General features: G+C 37.2%; 1 protein-coding gene across 2 annotated transcripts in view; it reads left to right on the top strand.

Annotated features, from left to right (window-relative positions):
• Window positions 1-19,951, top strand: part of dym (dymeclin) — a 150,687-nt gene that overhangs the window by 27,861 nt on the left and 102,875 nt on the right. For both annotated transcript variants that reach the window (XM_069187013.1, XM_015339502.2), the window contains 2 exons: window positions 4,602-4,727; window positions 6,924-7,063. In XM_069187013.1, coding sequence (XP_069043114.1) covers window positions 4,602-4,727; window positions 6,924-7,063 — 266 coding nt within the window. The remainder of the gene's footprint in view (window positions 1-4,601; window positions 4,728-6,923; window positions 7,064-19,951) is intronic.

The following is a 19,951-nucleotide window of genomic DNA, read 5'->3' as shown; positions in this document are numbered from 1 at the left end:
TGATCTCGGCCGGTTCTGTTATTTCCTTCCCTTTTCTGTGCCATGAGACTTCGGCAAGCAGAGCCTGGAAGTTACAGTACCTTTTGTTGTGGTCGTCACAGATTGTCATTTTTCTTTTCTGTTTTTTTTTCTAAATTTTTAAATTTGTAATCTTTAAAGGTGCTTAATTTGATTGCTTAAGTGTATTCTGGAGTAAATTGCTCCATCGTTTGACACATAAAACACCTTTTAAGTGACCTCTACATTATTATCTCATAAAACAAACTTGCTCCTTCTATAAACGCTTTGCCGGTTTGCTGTGACATCCAGTGCCGTCCAGTGCTAAGCTTTTGGTTGCTGTTTTGCCAAGAAATGGAAGGCTGCCCGTTTTCTGTCATGGTTGGATTTGAATCCAGGGTGGCAAACATGGATTCTGGGTGTCTGAAAAACCGTTCTTCATATCCTCTTCTCATCAAACCTCTGACCATGACAGACTGTCAAGATGGGACCTGTGAGGGCAGTCCCCTCAGTCCCATTTCCCAGCCTTCTGCATAACCTTTCGCCATCCTGATCGCTGCACAGGAAGGACGACATTTAAACCTGCTTCCTGTGCGATTTCGAGGGCTGCGATTAGCAGTATGTTTTCTGGCCCGACTGGGAGTGACATCAGCTTTACAAGCGGATGAAACTGCAGATATGGCGAACAATAACTGGCCTCCTTGTCGTGGAAATGCTGCTCAGTGGTGAGAGTGGACCAAGTTTTCTTTCACTAAAAAAAGCAGGTAAAAAAAGACAGCAGATCTTAAGCACGGCCCATTTTGTAAATCCCACAAGCATAGTGCCGTGGAACACTTAAATTTAACTGTACAATTTACACTTTTCAACTAATGAAACGCCACATTTGAACAGTCTTTGAATTAATTGTAAGAGCAATACATATTTTCAGGTTTTATTCATAATTTAATGTAAGCATGGTTTGACTAGTCTAAGTTTTTTTTTAAAGCACAATGTATCAAAAACTATGTATTGGTCTGTAGTATGGGATTTAAAGTCATGTATTAAAACATCCTTTTATACATTGACTTTGCTTCTTGAAATACTTTCACGTTCATGAGTAATGTAATACACAGCAAAAAAACTTACCTGCATGCCCGTTCAAATGCTCCAAGAAAATAGTTTTTGCACATCAGTTTTTCTGTCTAAAAGGCATATAGTACTGTTGATCTATGTTGGAACATTTCAGTCAGCATTTAATTTTTATGTTTGCACCTCATAATTTTTTAAAAGGCAAAGTATTTTAGCTGTATTGTATTTTGTGTGCTGTGCATTGTTAATTATAATTTTAAAGGGGTTTAAGGTACTTTAATAAAAGCATATGCTGTATACTGTATATCATTTGTTGACAGTATTATTAGAACTTAAGGCTGTGTCATACAGGTGACTTTAAACTCCCTGTAGCTTATGTTCTTGAGTTCAAGGTGCAACAACCCACTAGTGTGGATGTGCTCAGCAGGCAGTGTCCTGGACAGTATCCAAAAACAGTGTACTGTCCTTCATCTCACCTTGGCTGGGTCACACTGGTGAGTCTAGTTGAGAGGGAAATTGATGCATTCATTCATAGGTATAGATGAAAATGAAAGAAGAAATAAAAATGAAAACAAAAAGGAAATGCTGATTGCATAGCACACCATTGTGACCAATTCTGTGTAAATTAATGTTTTACAAGTAATGAAATTCTGAGGCTCTGAAGGTGGTCAATAATGTCATGGGTGTAGGAAGTGAGGAAGAGTCAGCTGTGCCAAGGAGACCAAAACTTCCCCTTGACTGATTCAAGAATGTAAGAAAGACCGTAAAAACCACGGGGAAAGACGAACAAATCCTGGTAAAAATAGTTAATCATGTTAGAAAGCGAAAGGTGCCAGTGCCAAATAGCAGCACAGGGTAGGAAAATGAACGTGATAGCCGATGAAATAAAAAGGAAGGAACGAACAATAGGCATTGCTGGGACGGGAACAACATTTCAATCTGATACCTTTGTTGGCAGGCACTGAGGCGTGGAAACTAAAGCCGCACGTTTCTCAAGCATAAATATACAAGTGGAATTTTAAAGGTTCGGTGAGATAAAAAGAGCAAAACAGTGCGAGACTGAGGAAAGTTCGGCTTACTGCTTTGCCCATTTGTGAATGTTCATCATCTATAAGAGTTGCCACAGATTTGTCTTGAGCAGGTGCTCTTGCTGTAATACATTATTTTTAGGGGAGGGTTATGAAGCATTTAGTGCTAAATAAATGGCAAGTTATAAAATCATTGAGGAAAGTGTCAAGTTCACTTTGTAAATTGGATATACGTTTTTCTAATCCTGACCTGGGCTGGAGTGTGTGTGGTTTACGCATCACTTCATTTTATATATTGAAGTACTTTTACTTGGTGCACCACTACTTGGTGCATTCATCTTATTCCTTGCTGCAATTTGATCACTGTCTTTCAGTCATACTCCCAACCCCAGGCAAACAGCACCCTCCAACAGTGGCCAGGTCTGCTCTGCCAAAAGGGTGGCCCCCTGTTGTGCGAGTTTTCAGTGTGATTGGTTGTCCTAAGGGCTTACATCACTGTAACAAGCACATGTGGCGAATGTGCTCTGTTACAGTTGCGTAAGTGCAGTGTACTATTTGTTTTTCCATGGTAAAAATGAAGATTGATAACAGATGATTTCTCCATTGTGAATCCGAAGTTAAAACCACACTCGAACCAACTCTTAATGTTGCTTGGTTGACATAAACTTTAAATTGTGCACAAGATGTGAAGCCCTGTTTTACTACATGTATATTGAATGGTAACATTGACGCCAAAAAGTTTTTTTCGTCAGGCAGCATTCTAGTAAGAAAGTGTGTTCTGTCTTCCCACATTGTTAAAAGCTCTTGAGTGTTTGTTAAAGGTGTCATAACATCCAGATATGGATTCAATATAAACCAGTGTAATTTGAATGTGTTTACTTTTAAAGCTGAAATGTGATACCGAGTATAATGAGTTTTTACTACATGGGAGAGTCGTCATCAAGGTGGTGTGAACCAGAGAGAATGAAACAGCAGGGAAAGAGAGATCAATTTTACAGCAGCTCCGAATTCCAGCTTCCTCCAGCTCTCTCCCCTATCTCTCAGACACTCAGAGGTTACTGTGTGTCGTCTGACTCACTGCCTGCTCCAGGGGAACACCAGCCAATGTAAATGTTGATAATAGGACGGCAGGTCGCAGGTCAGAAAACAATCTGGCACGTTGAAGAGTGCCTGTAGCCCAGAAACAATGCAGAGCTGCGGGCTGACGCCAGCCCCATGTCAGGATCCTGCTGAAGTGTAATTAATTACACCCTTCAAGCTCAATGTGAGCTCTCAGGCTCCTCAATACTCAGTGTATTGATTCTGATTCCATCAGACTGCCAGTCTTCCTTTCTGACGATAGACTGCTGAAAGGAGAGTTCTGTGGTCTTTTTTCTCCTCTTTTGTCAAGCAGTGCCACTAATTTTTACGGTAAAGATAACCGGCACAGATCAATGCGTGGGTGATTTGTCTAGTCTGGGGAGACCTGTCTGCATTTCGCTGCCCTCTGGCTTGAATGTAATGGTCTTAGTTCACCTCCCAACCCCTTTCTCTTGAATGTCAGAATGGAAGATTACGGGCTTGGCGCCAAGCTGCCAGTCTAGGGTGATCCACAGACCATGCCACACCGGCCTTGGTAACTGTACAGTAAGAGCATCAAGGAGGGAGGACTGACAGGTGGTTAAATACCTTCTCACATCACTGTAATCTCCTGTGAACTGTTGCTCTGAAGGGAAACACTATGCATTACTCAATTTAAGCCCTTCAAATTTAAACAATAGATTAGGATTCCTGTTTTGTTTTGTTTTTTTTTAAGCAACCTGATTCCGTTTCTCTTCCTTCAGTGTTTTTCATTGTGCTTATAATGATCACACTGCCACACTTTTCATACGAGTTCGATCTGTTGTTTTCAAGTGTACTTGCCTGCGTCATTTGTGACCCCCCAAAAAGGAAAAGCACTTTTGGTCTAGTTAGGAACATCCTGAAAACATTTTTTTTTTTCAGAAAGAACTCAAACTGACTAATTGTTTACCGTCCCTTTTCATAATTTCAGTGTTGACATTTTGAAGCTTTCATCTCGCATGTATTCATTTTTTGTCAACCTGGAGGTTGAGATCTGAGGTCTTACCTGCGCCACTGTCAGTAAAACTGTTGTCCTTATTTTGTTTTACTTTCGTTTTTGGTCCTTCTGAAATAAAAGAACTGTGTACTTCTTTATTTATATAGTATACTTTAATCTTGAAAACTATATCCTGAAACCTTAGTGGAAGTCAAGACTTTTCTTGCTTGAATTGATTCTTGCTTTCTTTCTCAAGTTTTTTTCTTATTTCTGTGCTTTTTCTTTTCCCTTATAAACAAGTCCCATCATTCGTGGTCCACTGTGGGGTAAAATTCCATTGCTCTGGTAAATTCTGTCATTTTCTGTTATTCAGATCGAGGCTTTCTAACATACATCCGCTGTACTAATGTAAACCAGAGAACGTCATTGAACTTTGAGCTGATTGAATTGACATCTTTTTTTTTCTCTAGGGACATCACCTACAGCATCCTGTTTGAAGCAGTGACCACTGTCCTGGTCCTACTTTCTTCTCAGCTGTTTCACAAGGAAGTATTGAGGGATAGTCTCATTTACAAGTACCTGATGCAAGGTCGTTGGTGAGTGGGATCATTTGTTTTTCTCGAGTTCCGGTTTCAGACAGTAACCTCACCATTGAATTCTGTGCTTCATTATACCCCAAAACTGTTCCTGCCAGAGGAGGCCATTGCATATAATCTGCATGACATATTGATGTGCATGTTACTGACATACAAAATAACGTTCCCACACATTCTGAAATGCTTCCATAAATGTATTTATTATTGTACTGAAAAAATAGAGATTTTGAGATTAATGCATATCTCTTTAACTCTCCTTAGTATGGAGTTACTTCTGTTGTGCCAAAACTGTTGGAATGTTAATCATGTATACTATTATCTATACAAAATCATATTGCGGTATTACTGGTTTTTAGTTAATATATAGAGACATGTAAACAGTATTTGAATTGTATAGTAATCATATTGTAAAATACTATATACGAGTCAAAACGTTAACCTTGTTGGCATGCAGTATTAAAAAATGAGATGACTTGGAAATCAGTTTAACAAATATTTTATTTTTCATCTTGAGTGTTGTGCAGATATGGTAAGACAATGTGAGGAAAAAGATTATGGGGAAATTCTGCAACAGCCGCTTAAAATAGTAGATAAGGAGACTGCTAATGTAATATCAGACCAACTAGATATTTTTTACCAACTTGGAAAAGAAGACCAGTATTTTAACAGTATTGTTGTTTTCAAAAGTAATCTTACAAGACAGACTTGAGAAATCTAAGAAATCTCTTTGAATGAAAAGGGTTAAGTTATGACAGCTGCTATGGAAAGGCAGCGGTGATTCTGCCAAAAAGACATTCTCAAGGTGATACACCTTGATTAAAATATGGTATTTACCATGTTTTTTTAGTACGGCTGTTTTGCATGTTTTAGGAATTTGTTATTTTAGATTTTGGAAATAGCTGAAATTGGATTGTTTTTGAAAGCTCACTAGACATTGATATCTCTGTTACAGAGCAACATTAGCAATTTCCCTTTCTGGGAGAATCTTAAAAATTCACCCAATGTCCTCATAAAGAAATAGGCACAAAAAAACAAAGTATATGTTTAATAATCACAAAGGCGTACTGAAATGTGATATGTTAAGAGTGCTACATAGTGATTTTTTGATAAAGTATGTGAATTATGTTTAGTTGATCAATTTCAGTGCTTTACAAGGGCACTAGTTCCAAATGAGAATTCAACACGAAATAACTGTGATTTAAAATAAAAGTGATCATTATTATGACCAACTAATAAATGCTGAAATCTTTTGAAGAGTCCCTCACCACTTTCTAAAACAACATTTTTTTTCTTTCCACGTGCTGATAATTTCCACAATTTTGGCAGCTATTTTCTAAATCTTTTGCAGTATTTGTACTTTGTTCTGATAAAAGGACAGGGCTTCTACTACAAACCCTTACCAGGATGCTTGCTTGCCCCAGCCATAGACATCTCCCAAAAGCCAAAGAGTGACTGGAGGATCTGTTTGTTTAAAATAGACAGGATATACTTAGCCCAAAGCCTTGTAGCTTGTGCCCTATAGACTAGTGACTTATTATACCTGATGTGGGCTTACAACTTTTTTTTTTGAGAATATGGCAAATTTGACCAGAGTTGGAGCATGGCCTGCCACAGAGAAGGCCGAAAAAGTTTATCACTTTTTTTTCTTGTTTTCTTTGATCTGGCTTTCAGTTATGACATTGACACAGAGCATACAGCATACACATTTTAAACCACCTTTTCTAGACAATTCTACAGTCTGTGAAAATCAGGGTAGTTCTGAATGGTAAAATCAAAAGAATTGGTTTGTTTTGTGCATTGCAATATTTTGAAATATGAAACAGCATGTTTTTTAAAAAAATGACTGTGACTAGCTTAGTATTGTTGTTGGAAACTTTTAAGTAAAAGCTAAAATTCTGCCTATGAGAGTTTGTTTTAATGTGCTTCAGGGAGTAGCTATAAATTTATGCTCTTGCTTCATTCTTGCTTGTGGTAAAAAAATATTAATATAAGATAAATTAGAAATAAACAGACAAGAAATATGTTAATCTGAGTCCAAAGTGCACATACAGTAATTGGTTTATTTTAAAGCCCAATCCAGTTCACCTTGCTGGCATTTCAAATATTGCAATGTTTCTGTACGTCGGAACTTTGTAAGTGCTATTTTAACCCATGGTAAAGTGCATTGCATCTCTGATTGCATTTGTTTATTCACAGTTTACCACTCACCAGTAGACTGGTGAAGACTTTGCTCTACAACTTCATCCGGCAAGAGAAGTGTCCACCTCCAACTACTCAAATCTTCGAGCCACAGGCAGAAGGAGGACTTCTGTATGGACTGGCTTCAGGGGTTGCAAGTGAGTACTGAAGAATGAACTAAATCTTTAACGAACCTCGGGACATGCACACAAAGCTACTGCACTTTGCACTCTGTGTTTTAGCGATGGATAAATAAAGCCTGTAATTTATCTAGTAGGTCCAGCAGCTTGACTTGTCTCTCATCACACTAGTGACATTGGTATTACTTAGGTGGGGCAGGAGATTGGGTGAGCAGCGAGCTCCTATTTTCTGCAGTTGTTTTGGCAGTCTATTGTAATGTTGTGTGTGTAAAAAAAATCTATTATACAACTTTAAAGGAATCTGCAATTTAAATACTTAGAAATGAAAACTCACTGTGAAAACAAATGAAAATTATTCTTGTTCTGAGCACTGCCTGACATTGTTTCTCAGATACAGCGGCTCACACAGCAGGAAAAGATTACAGCATTCCTTTGGGGTGGTTTTAAAGGCTCCGAATTGGGTTCCAGATAGGATTGTCACTTTTTCAAGAAATAAATTGAAATATTCATCATTCAAAACTCTGTGGGGTTTTGTTTCCACAAAGGAGTTACATGAAAACGGTTGTAGTCAGTCTATAATGAAAATTATAGAATAATGAAAATGCAAAAAGTGTCTGATGGATTCAGAACTTTTTTTAAAGAAATGAATGCCAGCTTTACAGCAGTAAATTCCATTGGTCCTAGTTGTATGTGCATGTAAATGTCATGCCATCTCCTTATGGCTTGGCCAGTCACTGAACCCTGTTGATTGTCTTTGACTGATCCATCTGAAAATGTCTATGTAAATCCTCACACTCCCTAATACAGATAAACAAATTACCAAGTATTTTATTTAATGTGACATGTCCCCCTAATCAGTTCGATCTACCTGTGAGACTCCAGAAAGCCTTGAAAAAAGCTGCCACAACTTTGTCAAAAAGGGTACTGATTCTATAGTAGTGTCCTCAGTTCTGATGTGTTGTGTCAGCCGCTAAATCTTTACACCTGAAATGAGCAAGTGACACCTCTCAAATGGGAGAGATGATTTAGACCTTTACTGAATTGGCCTCTTGAGCGACTCATTTCAGTTCATCTGTGGTATTATGAACTCACTTGAACAAAATATTAGTTTTAATGAAGTCACTTGAGTGTTTTATAAACTCGCTCTCAAGCTTGGTCCGTTTTACATCCTGTAATTTGTAGAATGTGAGCAGAACACTCCTGACAGTAATGCATTGCCAAGGCAACCGACGCCTACTGTGATGTGCGATACCTGTTCTCTGAAGTCCTGTGCAGTTTCTTTTCAACTCTTAGCTTTAAATGAAAGTTTTAGTGTATACTGTAGTCTCTGGATCCTAAAATCTTGTTTATTGCAAGAGAGTACAATTTAAATCGCTGTGTTTTTGCATATTCCTACTACATTTCTAAAGAAATATTATTAATGAAAACTGGTCTCAGAGTAATGTGGTAGTGGCAAAAATGGAAAATGTAAGTAATACAAATCGCTTTTCTAAGTGGAGCCCAATATAAAACCCTACTAACAGTTAAAATCAGAAGTTTTTATAAACTGTACTGACTATAAAGTAAATAGCAATTTGTGTCCAGCTGTGTTAATCTACCTTGCCAGTACTTGGAAATATAATTAGTGTCATCGGTGTAGGTAAGTCTAACAGTAACTCACTACAGTTCACTTCCCAAATGCTTACGTCAGGTACAGTATGTGAGAATAGAACTTACAGCAAGGAGATCATAATGCCAAGGATCATCTTTTAATGGTGAGATTGTGTTTTTCAGAGTGTGAATGCTGCCTGTGTCACTCAGTGATGGAATGGTTTGAACTTTGTAAGCTTCATCTCTAAAGTGGTACTTTAACTTTATTGGAGGATATATCTGCATTCTTGTGGTCTGAGATGCAAAGACACACACACAGACAAATCACCCACATACACCCATTCTGTCAGACAGGCGGTGTCTCTAAATTACATGGGCTTGGCGGCTTTGCATGTCTTCTTGTCTTGTTCATTTGACAGAACTCGCTGTCATATTTATTCCTCCTCCAGGAGGCGATGCACTCATATTCATGACATATTTCAGCTGCTTGAGAAGATCAGCCCGCTCTGCAGCTTCTGTTCACAGGGAAACGGAGTCTGAGATGAAGTCACACGTGTCATTAAAAAAAAGCCTTCCAAACTGTAATCTTTTCAGGGTGTTGCTGCAAACCAAGGAAGACCAATGAAGCCTCTGTAAAATGGGCATTTTGCAAGAGTCCTTGTTTCACTCATGCTATGGGACTCTTCCCAGACATTTCACAAGGCTTTAGAAAGGTCAGCAGAAGGTCTGATTAGCATTTTTTGCTGCCCTGAGAATATTTGGTGCAGACTGTTATGAGTTGTGGCGGAGAGGGCTGACACTTCGGGCCTTAATATTTTTTCATGTTACATACTCAGAAGGTCAGGGAGATTTTCCAACACTGTGTGGTAAGATTAATAAAATCTGTACCTACACAAGTATTTTAAGCCGCACGTTTTGTGTAAAGGCCTGTTTGTGTGCTGATCAATTTTCAGCTGCTAAAGGAACATTCTATTTTCTTATGGATCCCCTCACTTTTCATCTTTCATTTGTCTGAAGACATTCATTTTCACAATTATGAAGAATAGATCTGGAAAACTAAGTGTCACTATAGCATCTCTGTTTGCAAGATCCTGCTTTGGGACTTATATTTTTGGGAGATGGTTCTTTGATGCACCTTCCTACACAATTAAGTGTAGAGAGATCCTTTAACAAATTAAAACTGGCACACAGAAATTAGTTAGAATTTGTTATTAACAGTTTTATACCATCATAAGTGGTATACTAAATCTTGCTTTTGACGGTATGTTATTATAAGCAATTGTAAATTATTTACAAAATTGACAGTGAGATGTAAACCCAGAGGAGTGTTAACAAAGTAAATTAGGTTTTAGATGTATTATGGACACTTTGTACCATCATGAAGTGTGAATTTAAGAAACTCAAGCATTGAGGAAGTTAAAGTACAGTATACTGTACTTATATCAATCTATGCTCTCGGCCCCAGTTTCAAATGTGAAGTTATTGCTGAAAGGAACTCCTGTTGCTTTTCCATTTTTACATTGTAAAGTTGGTGTTCTTTATAACCACTGTTTAATTTCTGATGTAGAAATAAACTTTCTGTTCAAAGGATTGAGAACATGCTAGAAAAGTATATTGCATCTAGTATTTTACATGTTCCAAAGGAGTGGCTGGAACTAGATATTTCTGAATATTTATTAACACGCCATTAATCTCAGCCTTTACAATTTAATGGGATCATTTAAATAAAACAAAAATATATTCTGAGATGAAATAATCCATGAAGCTCCTCCTGCAACTTCACTTCTCTTTATGTTTTTTTGAGTTGCCAAATCTTAGCTATTGACTTTTTTTTCCTTTAAAGAAATCATTTCTACCCTGCTGCTTTGTCTTGGCTGTTTTGTGAATCCAGACAGGCCAATATAGATTTAAATGCGTTTTAAAATCTGAAGGCTTTGGATATTCATCCTTACCATGTAAAATCAGGCAAACACTGTATATGCCTGATGGCAGGTATCCTCTGTAGATGTTTTATCAATAGACTTTTCAAATTCTCATTCCAAAGCTTTTACCTGGCCTCTAAGATTATTTATTGTCCTCCAGTGTCTTGTGAAATAGACAATTGAAATCGATGATCAGAGCCAAAGAAAGCAATTGTTCTTATCTTCGTGGTAGCCATGACATTCAGATATTAGTCTACACTAAAGTTGTTAGTGTTGAGCCAAGAAAGATATCCAAAATGGTGCATTCAGATTGTCCTTTTTTTTCTCCTGGATCCTGGTATGTACATGAAACACATGTCTATATCAAGGCTCCTGGGGACCTTCAGTATCTCAGTATGACAGCAATCTTAGTCATCAGAACAGCGTCCAGGTTGAACTTTTATCTGAGAAGTACTCATTTCTCAAGCTAAAGACTAAACAGCCGTAAGGCTTATTCTCAAATGGCTAGTACAGTATTGTTGTAATTCATTATTACACCCATTGTGTATTATGGGCTTTATTCTCATATTTCTTAAGTTAATGTACTGAACAAATATCATAATGATACCCAAAAAGATGCAATTCACATTTTTCGTTTCAAGTAGGCCCTATTTAATCATGATAAGGTACAGTCTGTGTGCATCGTAGTGAAGTGTAGTGAATACTATGCATTAACGTTTGTTTTTCACACTTTGGGATCACCACCTGTGATTGCTGCGACTGGAACGGAAATATGACAGCAGTGCTCCGATTGTATTGCTGCTGTTTCAAACACCTGGTCATTTGATCTTAGACAATAGTGTAAGTCATTGTCCTAACAGAACAGCCTCGGTCTTCTGTAAGGAATTGATAAAGAGACAAGTACAATTAAGCACTTTCTACTTATCCAAAAGCTGTAGCAGAATCAGCAAAGAGATGACTAGAAGTACACATTTACATTTATAGTGTATATCACGGGTAAGATGCATTCTTACTGCTCCATCATCTTTAACTTTAACTGCTATTGTGTTTTTTGTGTCCTTCAGTGCGGTTCTGTGAGTCCTTATGACAGTGATGAAGTATGCTTTATTAATTTAGCTTGGGGCTCTGACCTTTTCTCTTTAGCTTTAGAGTTACATGCACATGATGTGACCAAGTCTTGAGTGGCGACTCTTTTTAATTACCGAAGTAATGTGATTTCACGGGGCAAGAAAATCTTGCACATCAGTTCGCTGTGGGTTTAAACAACAAAGTGCCTCCATAGTCAGATCACGGGATTTTGTTTAATCTGTTTTTGCTTCCTGTTACCTAGCTCAAAGCCCCACTAATCAATTGTCTGTTTTATAATCTATCTGCTACATTTTCCAATCTACTTATCTGAAACTTTGAAGGCTTGCTGCCACTCAACTGATAATTTCCTTTCACTCTGGTACAATGTACTGTATCTGTGCAGCCCTAAGAAAGACACTTTGTGGAGTGGCAAAGTGCTGTGTTGTTGAAGGATGAGATGTTAATACATTGGCATTGTTGACGTTTAAGATGTACAACAATATCACTAAATATATGGTTGATGAATCACTCTTAAAGCCTCTTAACAAATCACTCTCAATTGTATGCACCTGAATCATACAATTCTTCAAGGTCTACATCTTCATCTTTGTAACAAAGGCATCATCGATCTGTATCAAGTGGCAAGATACTGTATCTGCATTTCATTGCTGTGCACTGGCTATTGCAGCAGCCATCTGAAGATGATGAAAGGTGCCCTTAATCCATCTGACTTGTAGAGATGTCTTTTCTTAGTGCTGTCCTTTTTTTTCCTCTTGCAACATATACTGTATATACTGTACTGCTACATATGGGTACTGTACTATAGATTTTGTAAGTAACCCCAATACCTCAGAATTTTTCAAGTGTTTTTTAAGGTACAGTGGGTCAGATTGACCATTGCTAACATGGCTAGACTAATATAGCCAAACCTGCATATTTGTTGCCTTTTTTATGGTTAAAAAATCACCTACTCTGATGGCTTACATGGCATGTACAACATTTGTTATATAAGCAAGGGTACAAGATACAGTCAGAAACTCACAAAGCTATTTGCTTTCAAGTGCAGGTAGCAATGTTTTTTTTTTCCACCAATGCTTGAATTTGCAGTACAAAATGAACTTCTGTATGACCTTATTCGAGGGCTTTTCACTACTTTTTTTTCCAACTCACTTTTACTAATGGATACACCTAGTTGTCCTAATGGGCCTTGATGTCCTTAATGAACTTTTATCTTATTCTTAGCGGTCTACATGCTGTAATGAAGCTAAGCTAACCTAGGTACTCATGGTTAATAGAAATATTTAAATGGTGCAGGCCCTAATTTTGAGGTGCTTGTGTGGAGGTGGGTGGGGGTTCTTCATTTATTATTTCCTGTACATGTACAGGTTTTCCTTCAGATTTCCCTTTTTAATGCTTATAGGTAGATAAGGAACAAAAATGCACTTACTTGCACTGTGCTAATGATCGTCACAACATGAGGACATTTTTTCAAAATTTATTTTCGTTGTTATGACTTTGAAGTTTGAAGGTTCCTGTCTGTTGAAAGGTTTGCAGAGGAAGCATCATAAAATGCAGTTCAAGACAACATCAGCCATCTACAGTACAAAGGTGACTGGAGTCATAAGAGATTGACTGCCTTGAGGTGAGAATAAAATGGTACCATACTCTGTGAATTCAGTGAAAAGTATTGTTTACACATGTAGCCTCTAATGAGTGATGCCTGTCCTAGCTCTCTCATGTCATACAACTGAATAGGTTCTGAAATGACATCTGTCTGGTTTCAGATATACAACTGGCAGTCTACCAGGTGTGTATCATAAGCGTAAAGAGGCTCTGCTTGTGAAAAAAAGATTTTTCTTGACTTGTTTTTGAGTTTGCTTTTGTAATGTTCATCTGAAGGTTTGATCACTCCACTAACGACAGTTCAGATAATGGTTGGGGCAGGCCAATAGATAGATTAAAACCTCAGTTTTTTCATTCTTTCTTTATTTTCAGACTTCCCTGCCCTCTCCCCATTTTCCTCCTCACATCCATTGCCTGCTAAATTATCTTTCTTATTTCTCACCATAACTTTTCGACCCTGAAGTGCATCTTACAGCCCTACTGTGAACCTCTTCTAAGTAATCTAAGAAGTATTTTATGATGTGGTGAGCAGAATTGAATACATTATTGTTGATGTGACGAAAAGTAAGCACTTTTTCACTGACATATCTGTGCATTTTGAACCTTTTCAGTGTGGTACATGGTACATTTTGTTTTCTGGGTAAGAGCAGTCGCTCTTTGAATTAGGGGCTGCAGTTAAATGATGTCATACCGAAATTCTTTGGTCAGATTGATATGATTTTTGTTGATTAATGTTAATGTTTTTATGTTTATTGATTTCCTTAAAGGAAAGTAAAAACCCAAATCCCAATATTTAGTCTCAAATCATAAGACCATAAACTAGATTACAATCAAGAAGCCATGCAGCCTCTCTGGTTTCTAGCAGGTAATCTGAGAATCTCATCCAGTCAAAAGAAGCCAGGGCATCACCCATGACAACATGATTGGATAGATTGCTCCAGACACCAATAACCTTTTGTGTAAAAAAAAAAAGGCTGCTGTTACAGTTCTAGAGCACTTCTTCCCAGTTTCTGCCTGTACAATCTAGTTTGTGTTTCATTGTTGATTTGGAACAGGTCAATGGGGTTGACTTTGGATTTTGAATAATAGTCTGTATTTTGAGACTTTACCACTAATTATCTTGCAGTGTTTTAAGCATTAACTATTTTTTTATTTCTGTAAAATTATTCTTGCATAATTTATTTGGCCATTTTATTTTTTTTTGTATACTCCTATGTGATATACAGTAGCTGCCTTGTCTCAGTCATAATTTGTTTTACTTTATTATTTTTTCAGATATGTTTCACATAGAAACTCCATTTTGTACTCGTCACTAACTTGTTTGAAGCCTGACAATAACAGTCACAAGTTTGAAAATATTATGATCCTAATGTTTAAAATATATGCTATTATAAATCCCTGTTTTGAATTTTAGCCAGTAGTAAATTTTGACAAGCTTTTCCTCTTGTGGGGAAACTATTAAACTATTTAACAAAGATTTTTCATTCCCCAGTTTGGTTACTAGTGGTGCCCAGCATATCATACTTCTCTGTCTTATGTGTGCATCAAACATTGTGCAATATCACAACCTCGCGCCACCAAGTAGGCATTCCTGATGTCATCACATAGGTTCCTGTTAACTGTTACCACCTCAGTATAACCCTAATGCTAATTTGCTCATTCGTAACTCCAGTATTAATCCATACATTTTCATATTTTGCTTTGGTGGTTACCTTTAATAAGAAAGCTGTGTAGATAAGTGGGCAGGGCTCTGGCTTGCAGATCAAATCTCTCCGGGATTTGAATTACATCAGGGTAAAATCTGGTGCTTGAATGAGATCCTTTGCTCAGATTTGAAATGCCCTGCTGTGTAAATAGTTACTCTCCCAATTTGAAATGAGAATGAATTAAAAAAAAAGTTCTGATCTGACTGATCTGGAGGAATAGGTGAACAAATAAAACAATAGTAACAGCCAGCAGAAAAACTTAAGGGTAACATACATCAGTATCAGGAAGATGCATGTGACACAAGCACTCTCCCAAAAATCCCTGCTTTAAACACAAAACGTAATGCAATTACACCTCCCATGGAGGTGATTATATATTTAAAGACTGTGGGTTGATGCAGAAGAAAGTCCACGTTGTCTCAAAGTTTACACTTTGGGTTGAGTTGATCACTTGGAGTTGATTAAAGGTGGAAGTTCTTTTACTTCTTAAAAGAACCTGCTCCTTCCCCACAAAGTAATTCATGTTAAGGTAATGTGCTGTTGCTTCTGAACTATTGGTTCTATCCCAAAGTTATGAGGGATCAACTATTGTACCTATTTAACTACTAACTGAAGTGACACTTGCTGTGTGGCTCAGCTCATGTACCTCAATCAAAGATATTAAAGTTCTTCTACATAGCTTCTACATACCTTTTAATATTTCAGTTTGTAGCTTTTATCATTTAAACGTAAGTGGCTTAGTTGCGTTATATTTCATAGATACAAATTTCCATTCACTGCAAATTGCAGCAGGCTTTGCATTCATTTATATAGTGATTGTTAATTAGTTTGCTAATAAGGTTATTAGGGTGAACTAATTTATTGTTCCTGCATTTTTGAAGGTTGAGGAGATGCTAATGATCTATACCACGTAATTTAGACAAGTTCATTCCCAGATCGTGCAGCCGTTTGATGATTTACCAAGCTAGTGAGTAGAAGCATCGCCAGAATGATGTTATTCTCATTTCATTAAAGTTAATAGACTGTTAAGTATAACATTTGTAGGTTAACCCCTTAAAATTGTTAAAAGGATGCTTTGAAATCATGTTTAAATCTCATCTCCTTACTTGATCGTTGTCTTCCTTATCCATATTTGAAGTCATTGCTTTGTGGTGTAGTCACTACTAAGGAGATGGTTTGAATTACAGTTTCTCTCTGAAGCATTTAAGGATTCTGTTATCTACATTAGGATATTTGTGGCAAGTTTACATGCATTACTCAGGATCCCATGCAGTGGCGTTCCAGGGTTAATGCAGTAGTAATGATGTACTCATGTATTATGAAGAGCAATTGTTTTTAGATTATAAGATACACAGAATCAACCATATATTGTCACTGTTTTGTAATGTGATGTGCTGTAACATTTCCTAATGCTATATGAAATGCTTTCATACAACATGGCTCTCACTGTCAGTAGTTAGTGTCAGAACTCACTGTCACAAAATGTGAGTTGACTCGCTGTAGTTTTACAAACCTTGACTGTAGTTCTAGGGGGTTCAGGGGTGCTACAGTATGTTAAAAACCTTTTTCAGGGTTTTAAGATGGCAATGGATGTTTTAAAGAGACCTTTAAAACATATTGGCATGTGGTCCTGGAAAAACAAAGTGAAGAATATCTAAAACAGAAGAAGCTATGGGGTGCGTTGATTCACAAGGAATTGTTGCTTTTATAAAGATCTCTTGCTTTCTCATGTTAAGATGCTGTCTTTCATGTACAGTAGCTCCCTTAGGCTAAACTTGCAAACTCTAAAGGTATGCATTTTAGATAGTGATGTTTTTTTGTGTTATGACTTTTTTCAATAACTATCTGAACGCAGCTTAGTAATGTCCTCTAATTCATAAGGCTTTGATATCTTGGATCTGGTATTTTAAATGGAACTGTCTTTCTTGTCAGAATTCTTTGTTGTTCCATTGTTGTGATGTATTATTAAGACCAGAATATTTTCAGGAAAGACATCTAAAGGTGACCTCCCATCCCTTCTCCTTTTTGTTGTCATAAGATGTTACCTCTGATTTTTTTTCCTAATCTATATCCTGAAGCTGTTTTTCTCATAAAATTTGTTTAAATCTTGATTGAACTTTACTAAATCATGGTACTAAAAATGCCATAGCTTTCTTCTTCAGCTACTTACAGCCCGGCATGTTCATTAACACCTGCTTCTCGAGGGCTGTTGTCAGTACAGGCATTAAATCATGCACAGCCTCATGATAGCATGGTAAAATTACAGTTGACATACATCTGTTTTTTCATTCTTTCTAGTGCGCGCATATCATTTTATGTAAGTGGAGGTTTGTCTTAACTGTAAAAGATTTTCTTAAGGATAGATGTCAGATATCAAGCCTTAAGGATTTAAGAAATGGTCAGGATAGCTTGGCCTTACCTAAACAATCAAACTTAGTTATATTAGTTTTGAACCATATACTTTCCAAAACAAAAACAAAAATTCATTTGCAAATAAGTGAAGGTATCTTTTTATCCAATATTATCACAGCTCACGCTCATCTCTACTGTACAGTTGCAGGATTAGTTAAAAGTCAGACAGTTCCGCCTGTTCTTTTTAATGAACTGCAGAGTGCTTGCTTTGTCCCTCTGTACAGATGAGAGAATTGGTCTCCTATCTCTGCCTCTGCTGTGCAGGCCGGGATGTGCTCTTTAGCAACACTGGGCTACTTCAAAGGACCAGCTGGATGCCCATGAGACAGAACCACACACCCTGACTAGATCAGATCAGAATTGCTAGGCTCCATGGTCTTTATGACCTTAAGGGAGAGAAGTCCTGTTAAAATTAAAATAATCATCCATTCTAAATTCGTTTGAACAGAGTTTAATTTTCCCAGCAGTGCATGGCCCAGGATGAAGTCTCCTTTGTTCGTTGCAGACGCGTATCGACTCGGGATCAGCAGACAGTTTGTCTGTGGTCTTGTTGTGATTGTAACTCTTGATTGTATTTTTTGTTTTTTTTTCTTGGAGAGCTTTCACGTTTGATGTCTCCTTTGAAAAATAATGAACACTATTAAATGACTAATAATGTGGAGGTAGTCTATTGATATTTATTATCATTTTATTTTAAATTCCATCATATCTCTGAGGGTGAGCCCAATGTGAGATGTTCCTCATAGTTCACTTTTCAAGCACTTTACATTATTGGAGAATATTGAAAATTGTTGCTTGATTCTGGATGTTATTGCAAATGAAGCATCTTTCTCTCCCTCAATAGTAGATGTACAGAATTCAGTGTAATGTAAGCATCTTTTGAAATGTATTATGTAGAGCTGTACTAATATCATATGCATTTTAACATTTTGTATTGACATTACATCAATCTTCTACAAAATGCATGGTAATTAAACAGAACTCAACAGAATGATTGATTGATGATGAAAAAGCCTGCACATTACCTCAAACATCACCATGTTTGAAAACATAATGATGAGATTAATAATAAAATCATCCTGTGTAAAGTAGTGGTAGTGTCTCTGACATTCTGAAGCATTAGATGAGACAGCTTGCTGTCTGCGTGTTATGTTCTACTCCGAAGCATTTTTTCAAGAAGAATGTTCTTTTTGGATATAATGTATTACATGCTGCTTCATTAGATATTTTTTTTTCCCAAGTGGTTCCACATTCCGAATTTGGGCACTGACAAATAAAACAAACTGCCTGGTTGCCATGCTGCATAATTAGTCACACTTAAAGTTAAGGGGGCCTGTTTAGGGGAAAGCTGTTATTGCAAGGAAACAGGAGATGGTAGCGTGAGTGAAGGTCTGGGAGACGACAATGCTGCATTAAGATTAAACATCTTATGAGAGTATAGAATCTTTGTGGTTTGTGCTTATTAAGACCGGGTTAGTCTGTATGAGAATATTGGCACTGTGTATTTTGTGATCTTGCCTTGTCTTATATCGTCAAGATTGATCTCTGAACCATTTGTTCTCAAAGTAGTAGGTGGCTGGTGTGAAAGCAAGGACTGCTAATTATTGAATTCCTTATCAGAAACATTGTGACACATATTGTGAATTAGAATGTACTGGACATTGCAGAAACATTTTTTGCTGCTTACTGAAGAAGCCAAAGACTAGCATTCACTTCCTTCTCATAAATTAGTCATCACGCTATTATAAAACATGCATATTTGGGGTCTAACCTAAAGGAGAATCATCAATGAGATGTTCCAAGAATATAGTTGAGCCAAACCAATTGTTTTTGTGCCGCTGGTGTCTTGGCTTTTTGTCTGTATTTATTTTCCTTTTATCAATCAAATATTATTTATAATAATTTATAATAATACTATTTGCCTTTTATCGATCAAAATAATTACTGATTTCAGCGTATCCCCATATAATGGAAAATGAAGAACAGTTATTTAATTTCAATGCATACCAAAATGCTGCAAACAGAGTTGTCTGTTAAATACCATAGTATGAAAAAAGCAGCGGCAAGTTACTCTGCATACTGTAGACACACACCAGCAAATGTTTTCCAGATTCCTTCTCAAATCTTGGTGAAGAGAATATTTCAACTGCTCCATTTTCCAAGTTGTTTGGACAAGGTTTTAGTGCCAGAAGTGGTGGGTGGCTGTAAAAAGACGGGCAGTTTAGCCAGATCATGAAGACGCAGACCTTCCAGTTACAGTAGGTCTAAATGGAGGTCCTCACATTCTGATTAGTTGAAAAGAAATTCCAAATTGTTCTTGACATCTGTGTCTTGGTAATCCTCTTTTTATCTCTGGGTGAAAAGACTTATGGGTGGCACGGTGGAGCAGTGGTTAGCATTGCTGGGACCTGGGGTTCAATTCATGCATGGAGTTTGAATTGGATAAAGTGGTCAAAAGATGGACGGATAGGATGGAAAATAGCAATGTTTTATTGTACTGTTCATCCACAAAGATCACTTTGTCCATTACTGAAGTGCAGTACATTCTGGGTTGGAGCATGGCAACCATTTTGCACCAGCATCTC

Source organism: Lepisosteus oculatus, chromosome 3 (genome assembly GCF_040954835.1).
Source record: "Lepisosteus oculatus isolate fLepOcu1 chromosome 3, fLepOcu1.hap2, whole genome shotgun sequence".
Classification (NCBI taxonomy): Eukaryota; Metazoa; Chordata; class Actinopteri; order Semionotiformes; family Lepisosteidae; genus Lepisosteus; species Lepisosteus oculatus.
This window is presented reverse-complemented; position numbering and strand designations above follow the sequence as displayed.